Source organism: Crocodylus siamensis, chromosome 2 (assembly GCF_052110815.1).
Source record: "Crocodylus siamensis isolate JL-2025a chromosome 2, ASM5211081v1, whole genome shotgun sequence".
NCBI lineage: Eukaryota > Metazoa > Chordata > Crocodylia > Crocodylidae > Crocodylus > Crocodylus siamensis.
Window position 1 is genome coordinate 254,103,142 of NC_143396.1, and position 21,968 is coordinate 254,125,109.

General features: G+C 46.3%; 1 protein-coding gene across 3 annotated transcripts in view; it reads left to right on the plus strand.

The window, feature by feature from the left end:
- Positions 1 to 21,968, plus strand: part of ESRRB (estrogen related receptor beta) — a 162,979-nt gene that overhangs the window by 125,389 nt on the left and 15,622 nt on the right. For all 3 annotated transcript variants that reach the window (XM_090033749.1, XM_090033750.1, XM_090033748.1), the window contains 2 exons: positions 14,307 to 14,417; positions 15,073 to 15,234. In XM_090033749.1, coding sequence (XP_089889875.1) covers positions 14,307 to 14,417; positions 15,073 to 15,234 — 273 coding nt within the window. The remainder of the gene's footprint in view (positions 1 to 14,306; positions 14,418 to 15,072; positions 15,235 to 21,968) is intronic.

Genomic DNA, 21,968 nt, shown 5'->3' on the forward strand with positions numbered 1-21,968 from the left:
TTCAGTATAGCAGAGAATGAAATATTTCCTGGCCCCATGTGCTTTTCTGAGTTATTGATGCTTCCTTGCTGTCATACCTTTTATCATCAAACTGCTTTAGTAATAGAGTATAGCAGTATTCATCATCTACTGGACTGATCCAGCACCATTAAAGTGAATGGTGGTTCGCTATTGCATCCATAACTTGGACCTGTTATATTTAGGTATAGAGCAGGGGTCAGCAACCCCCAGCACACGTGCCAAACATGGCACACAAGGCCATTTCGCTCGGCTCGGCACACCACCGCCAGCCCAGGCTCTAAGCAGCTGCTGCCAGCCACAGAGCCCAGGCTGCTCCGAGCAGGCAGCTGGGAGGCTGCAAGCCCTGCTGCCAGCAGACTGGGCTTTGTGGGCCAGCTGCAAACAGCTGCTCTGGGCTCCAGCATGTTGGCACTCTGGCACCTTCCAAGGTAGATATTGTGTTTTTTTCGGTACTTCAGCCAAAAAACGTTGCCTACACCTGGTATAGAGTATATAACATAAAGATGTATTGACAGGACTATGATAGATGTCCATAGAAAAATATATGTGGGGAGGGGAAGCCAGACCTAGTGACAGGTCACAGGGCTCCTGAGTTCTCAGCTGCTTTTGACACTGCTTTACTGTATGATTTAGGGCAGCATTTCTTAACCCATGGGTCACAACCCAAAAGTGGGTCACAAGAGTATATGAAAGGGTCATGAATAAACTTTCAAAATGGATCAACAAGCTTTAAAAATAGATTCTCCTTTAAAGGAGAAAAACATGGGAAATGGTGGCTTTTCCTTTGCAGGCTGGCAGAGTTCCAGCCTGCAAGGGGCTACTTGGAGCCACCCCATGCCCCACTCATCCACCCCCTGCTCCACATACTGGGGAGGCTGGGTCCTGGGGATGGGGGGTAGTAGGTTGAGAGTGAGGGGCACTGGGTCAGGACTGGCCATTGATGTTTACAAATGGGCCATGGTACAAAGAAGGTTAAGAAACACTGATTTTAGGGCATGTTCTTTCTTTCTCTCTCTCCCTATTTTCCCATCTGTGAAATGAGGGTCACACCAAACTGTTTTGTGGAGGGATTCTGAGGATGGATTAGTTAATTTATATTAAGCCCTGTGGAAGTGCAAAGTATTATTATGGAGAATTCAATCGATACACATCTTTAAAAGCAAAATCCAAAAAGGGAGAAAAAATGGTTTTATGGCTCTTGGTCTCCACAGTCAGGAGTTTCTGGAAAGAGCAAATCCATAATTGTTTAACTTTCTGCTCAAAAATGCAGAACTGACAAGGGATTTAAGATTATAAAGGGGTCATTGGTCTTTCCCACCTCTGATTTCCATCCTTCTGTGAGATCAACCATGCCATCTCCCAGCCCAAGCAGGAGTGGTCTCTTTTGTATGTTTTCTAGTGCTTTATCCAATTTGGTTTTAAAAGTCCCATGTGATGAGGCTTCCCTGGAAAGATCGCTCTTTTGTCCCATAGAGCTCACTGGGAAGAAGCCCAGCTTTGTTTTTGCCCTTTTATTAATTTCATCTAATTATTTCTAGTTCCCCCTATGCCACCGTCTTATATTGCACCAGATAACTCCTCTCTTTCCTTTGCCTTCAGACATTTCAAAAGGCTGCTAGTGTGTTCCCTGCCCCCTGCCTCTGGCTGCTGGCAAACTGTGGAGTGAGTACCCAAAGTCAGGATGGTCTTGTAGTTAAAGTTAGCATCCTTGAGTTCTGTTCATGGCTCCTTCATTGACTGCCCGTGGGCCAGTCACTGTAACAGTTGTGTGTACAGATGCTGACCTTGCTCATAGAAGGGGTGGGATACTATTGTTATATTTGGCCAGCAACTGCTATGAAAAGGGAAATGTGCCTTTTCCTAGTTATTTTGCATGTATTATGTACTTAGACCGTTCTGCTTCCTGGGTTCAGCCTTAGCTTCAAACAGAAGGGATATTTGGGAGCAATAGGCAGCGAGGACACACACAGGTGGGGTAATTCTGATCCTTGTTTTACTCAACTTGAAACTTTTGGCAAGAATCCTATTGTGGGAGCAGGCTCAGGCTCCCTTCTGGGACTTTGCCCCTTTAAGATCCAGCAGGACCTTCCTTTGGTTGAACGCAGCAGTGTAGGTTTGTTATGGCAATGCAAAAAGTGAACGAGAAACAGGCAGGAAGGGAGCTGAGTGAGCGATCAATATGTGTCTCAGATATCCAGGCCTCTTTCTTTAAGAGAGCTCTGATCAATGCACTGCAACCAGGGAACTGCATGGACACCAGAGCCTTGTCAGCTCAGGTTCTCCCAGCATGACGCTGAAGAGCACGGGAGACTCGCTGGGGAGAGCAACCTGGACAGAGCTTGGGGCAGGAAAGGGCAGAGCCCCACTGGCTCAGATGTCTGAAGCATTTGCCTGCTTGTCATCTTGCCTATGAGACTCACTCTCCCTTTCCATTGAGATGGTACTAATTGACCTCTTTGTTAGCAGTTTCAGCAGAGAGGCCAAAGACTCCCAGACACGGATCCTGAAATTTCACCTGCCCCCCAGAGCTGGTGCCGCTAGGGAAGGGCTTATTGCCTGGCATATCTGTGCTATTTAATGCTCTGTGTCCTTGCCTTAGCAGCATCTTATAGAAGACAGTGCAGGGGCAGGCATAGTTCTGGTCTTTTTGCTCCCATAGAACAAAAACTGGGGGAATCTAAAGTAAAGACTCTCCTATGAGAGTCCTCAAAGTAGCAACTGTGTGTGTACACACTTGCAATGGTTTGGTTTGGAAGGGAGCACACGTTTCATCAAGACTGGGATGGCTTGAACCCAGACGCTTCCCTGATATTGTGTCCCAGACACGTACCAGCTGGAGCATAGCTCCTGCTCACTCCATTTGGGCAGCGCTTAAAACTATCGTTGCTGTAAGTGCTTGTACTTTGTTACCGGTACTTTCCGGTTGTGGATGTTTGTTTGTGGTTGCAGGTTTCTGGAGTTCTGCACTTCTGACTTCAGCCTGCGCCGTATCAGATGTGGAGAGAGTGAGCCCCCTCCTGTCATGCCCCAGTCACTCATTGCCCTTCTGTGATAGTTTCTCAGTTGTGCTCACAGTTTTCTTGTCTAAAAGTGGAGGCAGTGATTAATTTTAGATAATGAGAAATATGTGTAAGTGGGTTCAGTTGAAGGGAGTTTAAGTTGAGATGCAAGCTAACAACTCCCAGCCTAGCTTCTCCGCTTTTTGACCCTGATGTCCTAATCCTGTGTGGGTTACCTCACAGGGTGTTGCCATGGCAGTGACTATGATGCTAGCTTTCCCCATAGGAGCCAAGCGAGGAAGCTTTTCCTTTAACACCAGTATCATGAGCAGGTAGCAGATGTGAGGAGAGGTGTGATGTACAAGGGAGAGGTGGCATGATGTCAAGCTTCCCCTGGGAAAACCCCTCTTTAAGGGCGAAGAGAGTGGAAGGGGGGCTGCTTGCAACCTCCTTAGAAGTCTCACAACAGAGAAGTTGGCAAATCAAAGGAAAGAAGAGATGGTGCCTGTAGCACAGAGTCCACAACAAAGCCTCCAGCCCCCCACTGGCCAAGCTTGTGAGCAGCTTTCCAGATGGAGCGACCCAGCCGTCCTTTGTCAAACAGGCCCTTCCTTTCTCGTTGTGTGGCATTCACAGCGATGATAGCCCTGTGGAGAGCTTTCCCCATCAGGAATGTTTGCCCTCTTTCTGAAGCTGTGCAGCCAGCAGGCAGCTGCCACCACTTGCTGTTTTTGTACTGGTGTCATTTATTCCCAGTGCAGCTCGACACACTCCTGGCAGGTTACCAAGGCTTAACCCAGGCCGTCGCTTTCAGCTTTGAAAGAGAAACTGTCTAATCTTTGCAAAGCCCTGTCCTTTCAGCCTCTGCTCCCTTGATGCTGTTTTTCCTTTCGATTCCACTGCAGAGGACTATAATCCTGCATTTTCGAAATCTAATAGGAACCAGAGCAACTGGGGGCAGGGGAAGGACTCTGAGGTCAGGGGAGCTAGATCCCCTCACAAAGCATGTGCATGTGTGTGCATATGGGAAAGGCAAAAAGGAACATGTCCTCAAAGTGCATAGCCCTGTAACACTCCTGCTGGGTGTTTGTCCCTTCATTCTTTTAAATCTTCACAAGCAGTAAGGATGTGCTTTCTATTGCTGACACACGGCCATCTCCCACTTCCTGCAAAGCCTGTGATGCGACTTATCTCCTGGCTTATGATGAGCAAGTTTCTCAGAAAGGCTAGTGGCTTCTCTCTAATCCTACTGGAAAGGAAAAATCACTACCACAGTCGGTACTTGTATGCTCCCAGCAAAGGACAAAGATGGAATGAGCTGTGGAGACAGGACATCCTTTTCACTTCTAGAAACAGTCCCAGAAGGTTGAGGGTGAAGAACAGTACAGCCATTGTCCACAGTGCTCGTAATCCTGTGGATAATAAGAACTTTGCTATCCATGGATGTTAACTGGCCACAATCTGTCAGCACCAGATTTGCTTTAATATGTTGAACTTAAAGGGCTGAGAGGAATTCACTCAAGGAGGGGCAGTTGCTAGGCTGCTAATTCAGGGAAAGCCATTCTATCTAAAGGCCTAAAGCCTGTTCTAAGGAAACTGGCCAATGACTGGGGTTTGTCAGATGCCCCTTCTGATCTGATACTTCCGGGGCTACTGCAGGAAGCTGTGCACTATTCCTCCCAGTTGGTGTTACATCTTAAATCTAGGAAGTCTTCCCTTACAAGGCTGTTCACTTGTTGCAGACAGCAGGGGATAGCCTCAAAGTCTCCCAGATTTTCCAGCATTTTACTCTTATGAACTGGACACCATAAAGGCAGGACCTGGCACTTCCAGTTTAGGGAGCTGTGGATTGCAAAGATTCTGTCCTTCCAGAATGCCTGGGAAGGGAAGTCTTTTCCTTCTGGAAATACTGTAGGGTCTGGAAAGTTTGCAGACACTGAAGGTTCCCCTTGTAGCTATATTTCTTAGGTGAGTGTCAGTAAGAAGTGGATGAGGAGAGCCAACACATGTGAAAGAAGGTGCTTTTTTCACAAAGGAAGGAAGAGGCTGGATCTCCAGGAGGAGAAGTGACAGGTTCCCAGGGGCTTGCTGGGACAAGGATATGGTTTATTTCTTTACATACGCAGATCCATTCTTTCCAAGAAATGCATCTGCTGTTGAGTAGAGATGCCATGGATTCAGATTCCAGATTGAACCCTTCCTTTCTTGGCCTTAGCTACTTGCCTTTCTAAAGGGAGTGATGCAAAATGAGTTAAAATTCAACAGAGCATCCAGCTTCTTTCTGTTACAAATCCCACAAGCTCTTGGACTCTTATCTGTCTCATCTAATTTATTCCTCCTGTACTCATCACTAGAATACTTCAGCACCAACACTATAGGGGTAGGTAATGAAACAAAATATGAAAGAAGTGAGCAGACAAGAACCACAGAATTTATCCAATGAGCCTTTGTATTAATGGTAGATCTTCCCAGGGCATTTCCAACCTCTATGGGGACTGTTTCAATCTCAGGAACTTGCAGCTTCATATCAGCTAGATCTTTGCACTCCCCAAACCTCTACCTGTCATTACACTGGGGAGGTGGTCACTGCTCACATTTAGAGGTGACACAACCTGAGGGCCTATAGACAAGAAAGCCAAATTTGCCTTTCACCACAAGCAACTATCCCTCACAACTTGATCTTTCTTTTGACAATCCCAGTCTGTAGGCTGTGAAATCCTATACTCAATGGCACCTTATTTAAGCTTAGCCTCAGCTCTGCTGTTTCTGGGCCTTATTGCATGTAGTGGTGGGGTGCCCCCAAGAGTTTTCCAATTGAAACAAATTCACTTCTTCCCCTGGACAAGCCTGGCCTCTTGTGCTGTGTCTGCCCTTTAACTAAACAGAAGATGTCAGGCATTGGCAATCTCAGTCTACTTCCCTTTAATAACCACTGGATTCATCCTTCAGTAAAGCCTGGTAACTGGATAAATAGGAGAGTGCATTTTCAATGCTGTAACTAAAGCTGGGGTTCTTCATTTCTGTTTTTAAATTTCAAAATCTCTCAATGGAGCCAAATGTTTCCAGAACCCTCCCTCCTCTCCTCTGCCTGCCCCCATTCTCACTCCCAGACCATGTGTTTTCTAAAAGATATTTGATTTCAGTGAAAGCTCGGCTGACATCCATGCAATATGCTCGGGCTCTCTCTTTGTGATTCCTGGGAAGGATGAGGACTCCTCCGGGGATTCTGGGTAATTGGGTTAGTGGCCAGCTCATGTCAGGAAATTAAAAGGCAGCCCCGATCAGGTTGCTGCTGCATGGGATTTAATGGCTTTGTATTTATAGAGTATTCTGCCTGTAGCCGGTGCCAGAAATATCACTATTCTAGGCATCCAAATGAAGAAAAAGAATGAAAAAGGATGTTTCTTTCTCCAAAATATGCCTGTGTTTAAAGCCAGATAGACAGACTCCAGGCTCAGAGTTGCAGGATCCCCAGGTGCAGTGAGTGACACCTTGATGTCTGTATCATCCACACCTGACTACCTTCCATTGCAGGAACACAGCTTGCCACACCTCTGCACTGTTTGGCTAGAGCATTAACTAGCCCAGTATCCTACCTCCTGCTGTACCTGAACAAAACATTAATCTCTCTAGGCTGGTTCCCCTCCCCCCCATTCAGTCTAGCTCATTGATCTGTTTCGTTCAGTATCTAGCCTGCTGCCACACCAGATTGGACCACTCTTCCGTCAATTCTTGTGTATAGCCTCCATTAGTGGTACATAGCTGTTGATTAAGGAAAGGGGTTGTCTGTCTGTACCTGGCACTCAACAAATGTCTTGTATATAAGGGTCTTTGGGGAGTTTAATCAATCTCAATCTCATTTCTCCCCCCATATGTTACTCTGTGTACCACACAGTTGGGGGGGGGGGAGAGATTTCTTTTAATAGCTTAGTAAAATGGACATTAGGAAAGGATGAAGGAAGGCCCCAGCTGTGCAAAGGTCCTGATCCATGAGGTACCAGATTTTAGCCACTTTTGGCAACACTATGTTACAGAGAGTGCTGCCACATAACCCCAAATGTGTCTGAAGTCCCCAAGGCATCTAAGGTGCCCAACAGTGCAAAATATTTTCCACTGGGTTGTGCAGGGCCATCCAGGTCATGAGAGTACCTAGCAGCTCAAAGCCCATAGCCTGGCAGGACTCACTAACTTGCGTTCAAATCCCCTCTCTGCCTGAGAAGTGGGGATTTGGATCCAGATCTCTGTCCTTCCAGGAGACTGTCCTAGCCATTGGGCTATAGGATGTTCTGTAGTGAGCTTTTCCCCCATAGATCCTGGTGCAAATGTTGCACTGCATATAATAATAATAATTAAATATTGATTGGTCAAAAGAGGAAAGTCCTGTGACTACTTCGTGTTTTGCACAAGAAAAGATTGATCCTAGTTAGGTGACTAACTCCAGGGAGAGGTTCATGGCTATTAAATCCTGGAGATTCACAGGGACAGATCTGTTTTGTCCCCATTTCCTTTTGCCTGGTGGTTCCTTGCTCATCTGCTGGGCCTTTGTGGATCTCATGCTTAGGTGTTCTAGTGCCTAACTCATGACAGTTGATTCTACTGGGCAGCAGTGCCCTTAGAAAGATCTTTGTGGATCTAACTAATTCTCAGTGAAAGCTAATAGGACTTGGTCTTGGTGTCATTTGGGCTGTTAGAAAATTCCCTCAGTTTTACTCTCACCTCCTAGTATGTGATGCTTGTGTGTACCAACATATCTTCTCCCAAATCACGCGTGGTGGTGCTCCCCTGAAGTGTGCGGTATCCAACAAAGACTTGCACTGGAATCTCAGGACTGTATATTGATAATGCAATAGCACATAGGGGCTCCAACCAGGAGCTGAGCTCAACTGAACCAAGCACTATAAAATACCTAGAAAAAGCAGAACCCCTGCCCTGATGAGAGTGCACTTGTAAGAAAGTAGGTACCATGTGAAGGACTGGGGAAAAGGGTATAGACCATCTGCAAGTGTGTGCACTTCCAGTAGAGACCAAATGTTCCTTATGTTTCTTTACCCACAAGCTGTAGATAACTGGCTGAATTCTTCAGGCTTCCCAGCCAAGGTGGGTCTTGACGAGGGTTCTGAAGTGGGGAGTTGGCCGTGCAGGGCGGGTAAAACACGTGTGAGGTACAACAAAGCATGTGCTGCGGAGAAGTCTGTGAGGAGCTGACAAATCTACAGCTAAAGCTGACATCAGTGGGAGAGGTAAAAGGGGAATGGATGTACTGGACACTGCATGGTATACCACTTACTGCAAGCTTGTTGCAACACTGTTGTGCCATTGGTCATAGGTTTACAGTATCCAGCACAGCCATGCATATCAGGATACATTCCTGACTCCTTAACCAGCAGGCTCTGGTCTAACCAGGCTCTGGTGTGAGTACTTGTGTTGACATTTAAACAAACAAAATGATGGAAGGAAAGGCATTGTAGGGCACAGCTGCTAATTCAGCATGAGGGGGCTGGTCTAAGCTTGCCCCTGAAGTCCCCTTCCATCCCTGTGGTGTCTTCAGTCAGTCAGTGCAGTCAGCAGCCTGCCTCTAGCTTGATTTTGATGTCTGTCAATACAAGTGGCCAAAATCCATTCTCAGTGCAACCCCAATGAGAGTGATGAGTCCCTCTCCAGCACACCTGGGCAGCAGCAAGGGAGAATACCCATCCAACTGTCATGCGACTCAATTAATGTGTCCACAAGAGCAGGGAGCATAACCTAGGCTGGAAGCCCTGTCTGCAGGACAGACGTCAGCGCCGGCACAGCAGTGGTGGTAGAACACCCTGGTGAAGACACAGCATATGCCGACAGAAGGAGTTTTCTGCCCATATAGCTGTATCGCCCCTTCAGACAACAAAAGACAAACTGATAGAAGCCCTCTTCTGGTGATATAGTTACACTCACAGAAGGGGCTTCATGAGCATGGGGCTACACTGGCTAAGAGGGGTGTGATCTTCATATTCCCCTAACCAACATAACTATACCAGCAAAACTATAGCATTGCCTGAGTGCAAATGCTGTCTGCCCTGATCCAGTCTGCCAACTGGCTCCTAAAGGGTAGATATGGCTTGTACCCTAGACACACCTGTGTTTCACCCTGGCTCTCACCAGGAAGGGTAGGATTTTACCTATTTCCCTATGCTTCTTATGGTGTTATTTGTCTGACATAGGAAAACAGTGGACAAGACAACAGCACATGTGGGAAGAGGTCTAGAGGAAAGACCAGATAGACAAGGGGGAAAGGACATCTGCTTGTGAGAGATGACCATGTATATAGAGCTCAGACTTGTCATATTTATGTTTTATGGGAGGTTGCAAGTGATGTCTTGATCAAGTGGTCATGTATGAACAAGAGAGCCAACCTGGGGGAGGGCAAGAAACTGCCTTGGCAAATGAGGAGAAACAAAAAGTACATCTGTTAAAAATAACAGTTCCTGTGGAGGCTCATTGCATGTGCCATCCAGCCAGTGAAAACCAGGTCCAGGAACTGAGCTTTAACATAGAAGCAGCTGTCAGACTAGGCACTGCAAAAGTGTCCTCATCCCTCTGGCTGATCTGCAACAGGCAGATCCTCCCAGTCTGAGGGCTACTTTAAGTCATGCTAGCTAATTATGACCCTTAAGAGGCCATTCCAGCAGGGAATCATTGGGTATGGGGATACGCTAGCCATGTGCTAGCGAAGTGCTGCTTGGGCTGGGAAAGGCTGCTTTAGGCAGCATGCAAAGATGCCCAACTACAGCCAAGCCTCTATTGGTGCATTTCAACATTTTGCCTCAGTTACTTTTTATACATAAAACCCTTAAATAACAGAAGGTAGATATGGCTCACAGGATTTTGTGAAGGCCCATTCAGCTCCACTTAGTCCTAAGCATGACTTTTCTCTTCAGTCCATTTGTTTAAGGCTTTTATTAGGTGTGATTTTATATGGCCATCTTCACCTCCTTCTCCCTTAAACCCCTCTACTCCTGTCATAGCTCTGTACCCTGACATATCCCACTGCAACTTTGATTTGCGGTTCAGGGAAAAACACAGGCTGTTCAGAGGAAAATCACAGCATATCGCTGGCAACCATGCTTCCCCTCCTTTCTGTATACTTTCTGTATACCCTCCCACCCCCCCGCCCCACTGTCTGCACCCCCCACCCTTCTTTGATCTCTAGCAAGACATGTTAGTTATGCCTCTGCTGGTGAAAACATTAGGGCATCATGTCTTGACTGGTTCGTTCTTCTTAGTGCTTCCTTTACCTGTGCTCTTCTCCATCTGGGCACAAGCCATTCCATCAGAGTCCCTTGGCTTCATTCCTCCTCTAGCAACATTTTCTGGCTCAGATGAATCGCTCTGTTACTATCAATTCATGAGCATGTGATAGGACTTGATAGAAAGTGATGTGAGGCTAGTAATTCAACACGACAGCTGATATTGGGCCTCGGATGCATTTCCCACTGGCAAAGCTGAGCTTCACAGAGATTTTAAAAGTATTTTTAGTCCCCCCAAAATAAAAGAGAAACTAAACCTGATTCCTGGTGCTGCTGCCGTTGCATACTCGGCTATTTTTGCTTCCGACAGACTGGGCCTGGGTCCAGCTTTTAAAAAAAGGCTGGAATTATTTTACTTCCATTAAGAAAAAAACCCCCAAGCCTGATGTTATCAAGTCAGTGAGAGGACATCTGATCCCGAACTTGTCAGGCAGACGTCTCTCCGAGGGGGCACGTCAGAGAAATGCAGGGAGCTTGAACAGATCAGCAGATCGGCTCTTGCACTGCAGAGACTTGGCACTGGCACAGACCTTCTCTGTACACAAGCTCCTGGAACATGAGTGGCACCAACAGGATAGTTAGAAAACTGACAGGCCTACTCAAGACAGGATGCTGGGTTGAAAAGGACTGGACACTGGCAGATACGTGGTTACCACTCCTCTGTCCTAAGACCCACATTGGTAGTGGGGAACAGACAGCATATACCACAAGTCTAAAGAATCCGGAACAATGCGGCAGATACTATGGGTGGTCCTATGGCAGGCAATAGGACTACGATACAGGGGTCCCCTCAGAAATGACAGGACTGGGGTGTGCCAAGCTTTTTGTTACAGTTTAAGTGGATCTGTGAGATTTCCATCCTGAACAGCCTCCATTTCAGAAGCCATTGCTGCCCTAAAACTAGTACAGCACAGATGAGCTGCCCCAGAACTGCCCCATGCTAGTATGCCACGTAGCATATGTGGAGAGCCTTCCTCTGGTGTGAGAAGAGAGTTAACTTGCTATGGCCTATCAGGCCTTCTCTCTTTGCTGAAGTTGTCTGCTGGGGGCCTTGAATACTGATGTTGAGGATAGTTTTGTGATACAGACACCTTCCCTGCTAAGAAGTGCCCTGTGGCAGCCTTGGCGTGAAATGGGCTGGGTAGGTCATCTGGCACTTGGAGAGTAATGGGTTGTCATTGCTACCAGGTTGGAAGCAGTAAATCATGCAGCAAGTTGTCCAGTAAGATTTTCTCAAAGCAGTTTTACGCACTGCAGTCAAACGTCAAGGAAGTTAAGCGGTTGGTGTGAAATGCAGAATGTTTCACCACCAGGTGACTTTGCAGCGACCTTCCTCTCTCTTTCAAGGCTCTGCTCCTCCCTTCTTGCTCTTTTTGCTCCACTTCAGTCTCTCATTATTTCTTTTTCATCTGCCTTGTCCTATTCTCATTTCTGAGCCTTCTCCCCTGCTGCTCCAGCTCCAAGACCACCCCACCCAGTCGGCTTCCTCTTGCTCCTTTTCTGTGTCCTTCTTGGAAGCATGATTCAGCCCACCCCTTTCTCAACCATATTTAAAAAATGAGTCAGCAAATGAACCAACAAAACGCTAAATCCCAAGGAAACAGGAAGGTGCCTGAACAACCCTGCTCAATTTTTGGGCTTTTGTTATTGACTCCACCTCTTCTTCCATTGCTATGTGACCACTTCAGCTGTTAGTTTCCTGGAGTAGCAGGGTTTTTGCCTAGAAGCTTGTCTTGAGCATTTCTTATGCACTGCACCAATGACAAATAGCAAGACATGTAATAAGTGCATGTCAGTCTGTTCACTTGCTGTGACACTTTAGACCACTCTGTTCAGTGACTGGGAGCCAGGAGGAGCTGGCCCATATATGGGCCACTGTGCTCACAAGCTCTTCCAGGCTTGTGGCAATGGTGACAGGGTGGAACAATGGTTGTGTAAACTGTTATTTAAAGTGTTTACCTCAAGGAGTGTCAAACAGGATGGGGAACAGGAGAACAGATTGGTTCAAAATTAATGAGCCAAAGTCCTTGGATGAACAGACCTATATCCACTCAGCACGAGGAGAAGGACAAATCTCCTTGAGTCTCTCTTATCTCTTTTAATGCCCTTAAGTTTTTGTGTCCCTATAATCTGATTGAGAGTCCCTAATACTGTTGCAACCTGTGCAACCATCTCACCAGCCAAGCATTGGGGCCACTGCCCCCATCTGCATGTGTCTCCTTTTTAAGAGTGACTTCATCCTCCTATTTTTTTTCCTTTTACTGCATCAAAATGTACCACAAAGAATTGCAAACTGGTTTCTTGCTTCTGCTGCTAGGTGATGCCACCTTCCTTGCTTTTTAGCAAGGGGCAATGGACAGCTGTGTTTCATTTGGAAAGTCCTTTATGGGCCAGGGGACCCTCCTGCTTCCCCTGTCAAGATTTAAGAGGTTTATTTGGACTGCTTTCCAGATGTGGAGCCAGTTCCCACTCAGCTGCTGATTCACCACTTCCCAGGAATGCATATTTTCCCCCTTACTGACCAAAAGGAGGCACTGCTTATTCTGCACAGCAGGGCGTGGAGACCTTTTGAGGTTTCTCTCCTTCGCAATCAGAATACATTTATATACATAGGAAAGTCGTAGGATGGAATCTAGGTGGAGGGCTCTCAGCCATCACCACTCTGTATCACTCACTGAACTGGGTTGTGCTATTAGCAATAGCCTTTGTTGTCCCTCTGGAAGTCAGCCTAGGACAGTACAAGTGATGGTGTGGGACATTAGGTGGAGGTTGTGTCAGCACCAGGCTGCTGTGTTGCAGTATTACTGCTGCTAGTATAATGGTATAAAGGTTTCAGTGCAGTGGTAGGTTAACAAAGGGATGGCTTGAAACTTGACAGATTGAGCCTCTTTCTGCATAGACTGTCTGGGAGAACAGTAAGAGTTCCTCAGATTTATTCATCCAAAACGCTCATGTTTATTACTCAAACATTTAGTCACAATATTTGTTGTGTAGTGTGGCTGCTCAAGGAAGTCGCATGAGTTTATTTCTGTTCCTTGACTGGATGATCACACAAGTGTGTGTGGTGTAAATATTTGCATAAAATTCAGTTTGACTCTAAAAATCACTTTCAGTGGCTGTTTGTCACAGCTGAACTCGATAGTTGCCTAGTTTCATAGATATTGAATACAAAAGACCAAGGGTCTGGTCAGAAAGAATTTACTTAATCGAGACAAATATTCATGGATTCTTTTCATTACTGACCCACATTTCATACTGACAATACTGTATGTGCAATTGCTGTCCTTATGATATTGATTATTGATGCCAATATTGCTATTTGAATAGATATGAAAAATTTTGGTATTGCATTCAATGTTCTGTTTGCAGTCTAACTGTCTGTATTTTAAAGAGCCACAGCTACATTTCTTCTGTGTTTCCCTAGTTCCATGTTATCTTTGCCATGCTATGGTAAAGATTGTTTCTATTTATATTTAGTTCTTTTCTTATTATAGTTGCCTTGCTTGATAAAAATGGTAACACCTTGGTTCTGTTCATATTTCTTAATCTCTTTGTTATGGGCAGCTTTCCTCAAATATAGATGGTAAGAGGTCACAGAACATTTAACTTTTCATTTTTAAGAACAATGTCAAGGGGTTTTTTTTTTTTTATAACTTCAGGTTCAGTTGACATTTCTGAGACTTCCTTTTTTAAAAACATGATCATCCCGAGGGCACTGAAGGCTGAAGCCCTCAATTTATCCACCAAGCAGTTATTCAAAAGTAGGGGCAAGCTAATTTTTGTTTTCGTTAATGTGGTGGAGAAAGGTAACTCTTTCAGTGATGCTATCAGGCAGCCTCCTGCTCAACCTGGGATTGATGGGACAGCTGGATTCAGTGATCTGGTCAGGGAGATTCTGCTGGATATGGGAGGACAGGCACTCCTCCTCTCTTGAACAATATTCCAGACTTCATCATGGCACTGCTAAGAGGTTATCAGGATTTTCTACCTCTTGTATCTGCAGGGGTTCGCCTGGATCGAGTCCGTGGGGGGCGCCAGAAATACAAGAGAAGACTGGACTCTGAGAGTAGCACTTACCTGAGCTTACAAATACCCCCTCCAGCCAAAAAGCCATGTAAGTATAACCAGCACACTGTGTTCTTTGGGTCTGTTTTCTCTTGGTGCCACGAATCTGCAGGTAGTACTATGCAGATAGCATCCCTTTCAATTTCCATTTATTACTGTCAGACAATTCTTCCCCCTCTGACTGTACTGTAGGTGTGGAAATGTGTGTCCATCCTATTGTTGCTATATCCTTTCTAACCCTAGATCCTCACTAGAACTTTCCCAAAGAGAGAGACTAAGCATATAACCTCAGTGATGCTCTGGTCTTCACCTGACCTATGAAATTAGCCCCACACCCTGATCTCTCTCTAGCTTATCATCAGCTGGTTTCTTAAATTTCTCAGCTACTGTATTTCACATCCCTTGCCCTCTTCATATCCCTCTTGGCTCTCTACCCAAGATAACCAAAGAATTTCTTCTTACAGTAAGTTTGTGCTTTTGTCAACAGTAAAAAGTGCTGGTTTAGTGCTGAAGTCTCACTGATTCTAATTTCCAAGCCTAAGGCTAACTACAATGCAATCTACTTTCTGTGAACAAAAAAAAAATCCCAAATTCAGACTCCATGGTACCAAAACTCCCTTCAGTCCTGGATTCTGCCAACTGTAGTCTCAAAGCTTCCTCCTCTTGAAAGAGTATGCTAGTAACTTCTCTTTTGCAATCTGCAGTGACTAAGATCGTCTCCCACTTGTTGGTGGCAGAGCCAGAGAAGATTTATGCCATGCCTGATCCTACTATGCCGGAGAGTGATATCAAAGCACTGACAACCCTCTGTGACTTGGCAGACAGAGAACTGGTGGTGATCATCGGCTGGGCCAAGCACATCCCAGGTAAAGTGGGGAATTTGGAGGTTTGGTATAAAAGGAAGGGTGGGGGGTGATTGATTTGGTCCACTACTTTGCCTTTAGTGGGGTGTTCTGACACATTGATGGGTTGAAACTATTTCTGGAAAAACCTGCTGATGGTGAAGCCCTAACTGGCAACATGCCCAAATACAATATTTACATATGTAAATCGATTAGCATATGCACATAATGCCTTTAGGTTATGTGGTAGCCTTGTAGATGATATAGTTCAGCTTTCAGTAGTACTTGAAAGTGAGTGGTACATAAACAATCCCTGGGATGATGTGGTAAACTGTGGTGATTTTGTGTGTAATGTTACATTGGATCCAGCCTGTCTTAGATCATTGTGTCTGTAGATAACCAGGGTGACCAGATGGTGTACCTAATGGTATAACATCTCATAGAAATGTAGGTTGTCATAATGCCACTTTGCTTATAGTACAGGGCTCTCGCTACTCTCTGAAGGGGAAGCTTTCCTCGTCATACGTATTTATCCTAGTGTAAATCCTACCCATCTGAAAGACTAGTTCAGAAGCCATCTTGGAACCCCAGTTTCTTGTGCCAGTAGGGTATAGGGATATCTTTATGGCAGTGTGATTGACCTTCAAGGCTGATTGTAGTATACTACAGGATCCTGCGTTGTTTAGCGAGCAGACCAGCACTGTTTCATGCTTCCAAGTAGAGTACAAGTACTTCAGTAATAGAACCCAGGTTGAAGGAATGGCCATCACCTTCATTCAGGTATGGGAGGCTCTCAGAGGATTTCTGACGTTAGACAGTTATGTTGATTCCTCAGTATGACCTTGTGTTAACTACCATGATGTAAAGAATCAAGGAAAAGTGTCCAGCATCGTGGGTAGAGGTTCTGAGTGGACCAGGAGAATGCATGGGTCAGCGTGGAAGGAATGTCAAATGTGTCCTCTGTGCTCACCTTGCTGCGTTGCAGAAGACTGCTTCAGCTAGACATGCAGCATGAATAATCCGATACAGCAGTCTCATCCCCACCCCCGCCTTTCTTCCCCCAACCAGGGGAACATTTTGTACTCAGCTACTGGATGTAATCCACTATCAAACAGACATTTTAGATCTTATTAGACCATTTGGGAGTATGTGACAGGGTTTAGTTGTCCTAGTCTGGCACACATTTAGTTCAGGTAGCACTTTCTTTCTCTAGTGTTTTCCTTGTTCTCTCTATGGCTGCTGCCTCTCTCTGCTTCAAGGAGCTATTTTCCAGTAAAAAATTCCTATTGCTGGATTAGGAGGTTGGTGGCTCCCCTTAAAAAAACTCCCTGGGCTGCTTGAATTGGTGACTCTCATGCACCTTAACTGTAGGGCTCAGACAAGTAGGTCTTTCTGAGGACAGTGTTTTCTGAGGAGAGGTTAATCCAGGTGGTGCCCTTCTTAAGAGATCTGCAGTATCAGAGATTACCCCACTCACTAGCTGTGGAATCCACATTGGGCTGATTCAGCACAAACTGGGTTATGTTGCTGATTAAGAGACCTCAGCCTGGATTGCTCCACTAACCCAGCATCTGGGGAATGTCAACAGGGAGGGTATTAACCCAGTGCAAATGAAGGCAGTCATGGGGTTATGTGGCTGTGACTGTTATGTCTAGATGCTGCAGTCCATCCTTACTAGCTATGGTTACTGGGGATGCCCAACCATAGATCCATAACCACCTACTACTGCTTCACTCTGAACAACCCTTGTTGGGAAAGATGCACATTCCATCTCTGCACTGCTGCTGCTACTCTCTTAGAAACGCAGCAGAAGAGCAAGGTGACTCCTGCTTTCTAAAGAGGGATCTTTTCCTTTTGAAAGGACACAGTCATCCTGCAGCCCTCCTTCCTGTAACTCCCTTACCTTTCAGACACCTCATAATACTGTAGCAAACCAGCCACTGTAGTCAAAGCAGCTCACTCCTGATCTACAGCAATATCCATAATCATGTCATTTTTAAAGGCAAGTGCTTGGGGTGATTGTATAAGAGATTAGAATTAAAAAATAAAATGCCAGCAAGGCTTGGCTTTTTGGTTTCTTTTTTTAAAACCTCCTTTTAGCAATGTGAAATGAATGAAGCAAGTGGGCTGAGTCAAAGCAAGGAGGAGGGAATAACTGTCACAGAGTGGCCAGGCAGCTTGGTCCCTTGGCTTTGTATAGAATCCCAGACCCCAACACTTCCTCACATCATGGCTATCAGATGCTTGGGCTCCCACATGCCTTGGGTCTTAGACGCTGAGAACACAGGGAAAGATTTGTGGGGTTTTTTGTTCAGCAAAGGGTAAGGCTGAGACCAACACCCTAAGGACCCAGTTCCCAATACAAACTCCTCCACAGTGTTAGCAAAATGAAACTGGTTAAGCTTAAAGCCACTTTCCTGCAAATAGGAACAGGAAAATGTTAGATTATTAGCTCAGTATCTTCCCTAGCCAGGTGGTGACCTTCCCTCTGGATGAGACCCCCTTCTCCCTTCCCTTCTCCTGCCTGCCCTCTTTGTTAGTCACCTTTGTATTTCTTCTACCTTTTCCACGTGCCTGTGCAGGAAGGGATTTCTCTTGAGAGGTGATGATGATGGAGGTTCTCCCAAGATGGCTGTGGTGCTGTTCTTGTTGGGAAGACGCTAGCACCAGCACAGAATGAAATATGACAAGTGGAGTGACAGCAGCTGTGTCTGGAGTGGCCTCAGATCCTATAATTACATCTCCCTTTATTACCTGTGCTAATGGTACTGTAGGATGACAGAAATCATAATAAATTAGCAGATTATGAACTTCACTTGCCACAAATTAAGTGGGGGTTTTTTAAATTCTGGGAGCTCAGAGCTGCCAAATCACTGAAATAAAGTAAACAAATCTGAATGTCAGATCAGATAGAGCAAATAAAGCAACTTTTCACATGGGATCTGGCAGCCACCAGCTGGAGTACAGGAGGGAAAGGTGTGTGTGTCCATGTGCTAGAGGTGACCCAGTAAAGTACGGGGAAGTAGTGAGGGAATGCAGCTTGGACTCAGCACTGCAGGCACAGGATGCTTCAGTATGAGGCGCGGAACTTGGGAGGTAGGAGAGGTGTGGGGCTGAGTTGATTTCCCAGCGTCTTTCTGGATCAGGTCCACGTAATGATTCCTGGGTGCTGGAGCCCAGTGGAGAAGATTTACCTGTCTTTCATTTCTGAAGGGTTCTGGGTGCTGTGCTGGAAAACAGCTCCGATGATGCAGTAATGTTCAATTGCTAGAGATTCTTGGATGCTATGAAGCAGCGGCTCTAGTGCAGTCATGTTTCACAGCAGGAAAATCCTAGGTGCTATAACGCTAGCATGGCTGTGACCTTCCACACACAATTTTTGTATCAGACTCCTTGGGTTGCATTCCTTTTGGGGCTGTATCTTTGTTGGTCTAAGCAGTAGGCATGTGCGAAACAGGCCCTATTTGATTTGGATTCAGATTTGGCCCAAATCAGGGACAGTGATTTGATTTTTTTGATTCAGATCACTGTCCCTGATTCAATTTGGCTGAATCCAGATCTGAAGATTCAATGCTGATTCTCTGAGACCTGGAGGTTGATCAGGGGCTGTTTCAGCCCCATACAGCAATCTAGGACAGCTCTGACTTCCACCCAGCAACTTTCATCTGGGGAGACAGAAGTAGGTCCCTCCTCCTGACTATGCGCTGCCAGGGGATCCCCCCTGTCAGAGGACTTCTTGTGTAGGCAGCTTTGGCATAAAGGAGTGAGAGTGGAGAAAGCAGCATCTGGATGAGAGCCCCCAGTGTTATTTATTTATATCACTTTACACCAAAGACAAGTGGTTTGTGGCTCTGCTGTGCCAGGCACTTCTTAGTAGGGCTGTGCAAACCATCAGTCACTGATTTAATTCGGCAGAGATCTGGCCCGATTTGGTGGCCAAATCTCTGAATCCAAATCAAATCAGGAGACCCTTTAATCTCTCCTAATCAAACTGGAACCCTCAGAATCGATTCAGAGAGATTCACAAAGATTCAGCGATTCGGACATAGACACAGCTTTAAATATTTTTTCTACATACCTCAAGGTACCAGGCGGCTCATGAGTGCTGCAATGCTGGGGCAGATGGAGCATCCCATAGGAGTGTGTGTGTGTGTGGGGGGGTCCCCAGTGTGCTTAGTAGCAGACCTGGAAGTGGACCAGAAGCATCTTAGGTCCACTTCTGGGTCTGGTGGGGAGTACGTGCCTTAGTGATGGCAGTTTCAAAGATTTCATAGATTTGATAGACATCAGGGCTGGAAGGAACCTCGGGAGATCATCGAGTCCAGCCCCCTGCCCAAAGGGCAGGAAGTCAGCTGGGGTCATAGGATCCCAGCAAGATAAGCATCCAATTTACTCTTGAAAAGTTAAATGGCAGCCTTGAATTGTTACCAATCAGCTTGAGTAAACAGGAGTTTTCCAGCATTTTTACTGCTTCTGGCGCTCCCCAAAGATCTCTGCCTGAATTCCCTGGGCCAGGTTCTAAATGGGGAGAAGGCAGCGCAAACCCAGTTATTCCACGCAAGTCCCATGAAATTCTACTAAAGGCTGTCACTTTAAACGAGATCAGCATCTGGCCTCTTGACTTGGAAATCTCTGGCAGTAACTGACCTTCAAAGGGTAGATCCAAGAAACCAATGTCCCTAGGTCCATCTAGTGTACACATACACTTCATTTGTACCAGCAGGCTAGTGGTTTTCCAAGCTGTTCTGTAGCTGCCTGCCCTTCGTGCAGATATACAGGAGGGTCCCCAAGTTATAATACAAAGGCAGTATAGGAAGCAAGTCAGATTTTACTCTTACCTGGTGTGCAGCCCCTTGGGGCAGAGGATGCCTGGGTCCAGCATCTCTCTTTAGGATGGGCTATGGGGTTCAGAGCCCTCCCTTTGGGGATAAAGATTGAACACAAGCAGCAGGAATTAATTGCCTTTTTGAGGAATCGAAACCTGGTAGAAACATCAGAAAAAGTAGATTAAAAGTGCGTGATGAAAAGTGAATTTGGGGTGCAGAGGTCTCAGGGGACTGTTTTAGGTGCAGCTGGCATTTTGGGGAAAGGATCTGCTCCCTGCCTGGACAAGCAAATGTGAAGCTGAGGACAGGGAGGTCAAGCTAGAGGATTTTAAACAGGGAGGGAGGATTGCAGGATGGAAAGACTTAGGAACACTAGTGGTGAATTATCAAGTCAGAGATGTGTTCATGGAGTTGGGCAGGTCAGGAGATTGATGAGTGAAGCCAAGGGAATCGGGGGAGAGAACTGTTTCCAAGTTGTGCCAATCTGTTTCTAGTTCACTCATGCTCTTTAGCAAGTTGTTCCTGTGTGCCAGGGTATAACTGTCCCCCTTTCACAGATGGGGAACTAAGGCACAGACAGATTAAGTGACTGACCCAGAAACTGAAACAATTGTGTCCTAGGTTAGCACTCAACCCCTACACGCTACTTCCTTGCTAGCATTAGGTGATAGGCTGATGCAGGAGTGGTTTGATTCACGGAGTAGGGAATGGTGATGGGGGGTAGGTGGGGGAGAAAAAACAAACTAGAAACTTTGGAAACCAAAACTACAGCAGCTCTGCCCAGGACAGAGCCCCTCTCTCCCCGAGGGGATAAAACCAACTACACATGTTGCCAAGGCATCAGGAATCCAGGGGCCAGGGGTCTGATGCCCACAGCTCATCCCAGCACCTTCCCATTCACTCATTCAGGAGTGCTGCATTCAGGAGCAGGGATAAAGGGAGCTGTTTACTAGCTGCCAAAGGTAGGGAGAGAGCAGGGCTGAGACAAAGGAAGAAGCAAGTACCACAGAAACAATCACAGAGTTAAACACAGAAAGGAATCCACATTGTTAGCTTGCAGTAGGGAGCAAATTTGTTACAAGTCCAGCTGTGAACACAGATCCTTACAGGACAGCCACCTTTGTGGCCAGCTACAGCTGCCCCTCAGACCCACGGGGGGCACAGGACAGGCTCATTTTGCTATCTGGAGAGAAATCTCCAACACTGGGGGATCGTGTGAGGCATCCCTCAGGCAGTGGTGCTAGAACAGATGCTGTGGGACAGATTGAACCCCCCTGGCTGAGGGCTGTCTGCCTCCCTTTGCTCTGTTTGGCTAGTATAGGATTTGCAGTTTTGCTCCCTGGTGGCTTGGGCTCCTCTTCAGCTGCTCCCTCATTCCCTCCGGCACTCCTCCCCAATGGCTTATCGATTCCTCCCCCCACCCACCTCAGACCTCACACACACAACACGTGACAGCTGATTGGTATCTGTTAATTAATGTGGCCGGGGGGGCCTCTTCTCTATTCAGTGGCCTGATAAGGGAAATTGGATGTCCAAGGGCTGCCATGCCATTATCACCCCTTGCTTCCCCTGGTAACACAAACACAAAACATGGCGTAGTGATAAATAAATCCCACTAACCCATCCCTCTGCCCTCACTTCCCTGGGCTGAGATAGTGCAGATAGAAAAATGGAACCCACGGCCAGTCGATACAGCAATCACTGGGTCTTTTGTTAATTGCTGACTTGATAACAAGAGAAATCAAATGATTATTCAGGTGGCTGGTTACTTAGACCCAAACACAGGCCCAAGTGTGTGTGCAGGGAGGGCTGTGGGAATAAAGGGCATCGTGCTAAGCACAGATCACGGCTGGCAGGGCTGGTGGCTCACAGACAGGCTGAGTTCAGAGGGGGGTGCCCAAGGTGAGGGAGCCAGGGGCAAAGACAGGAAAG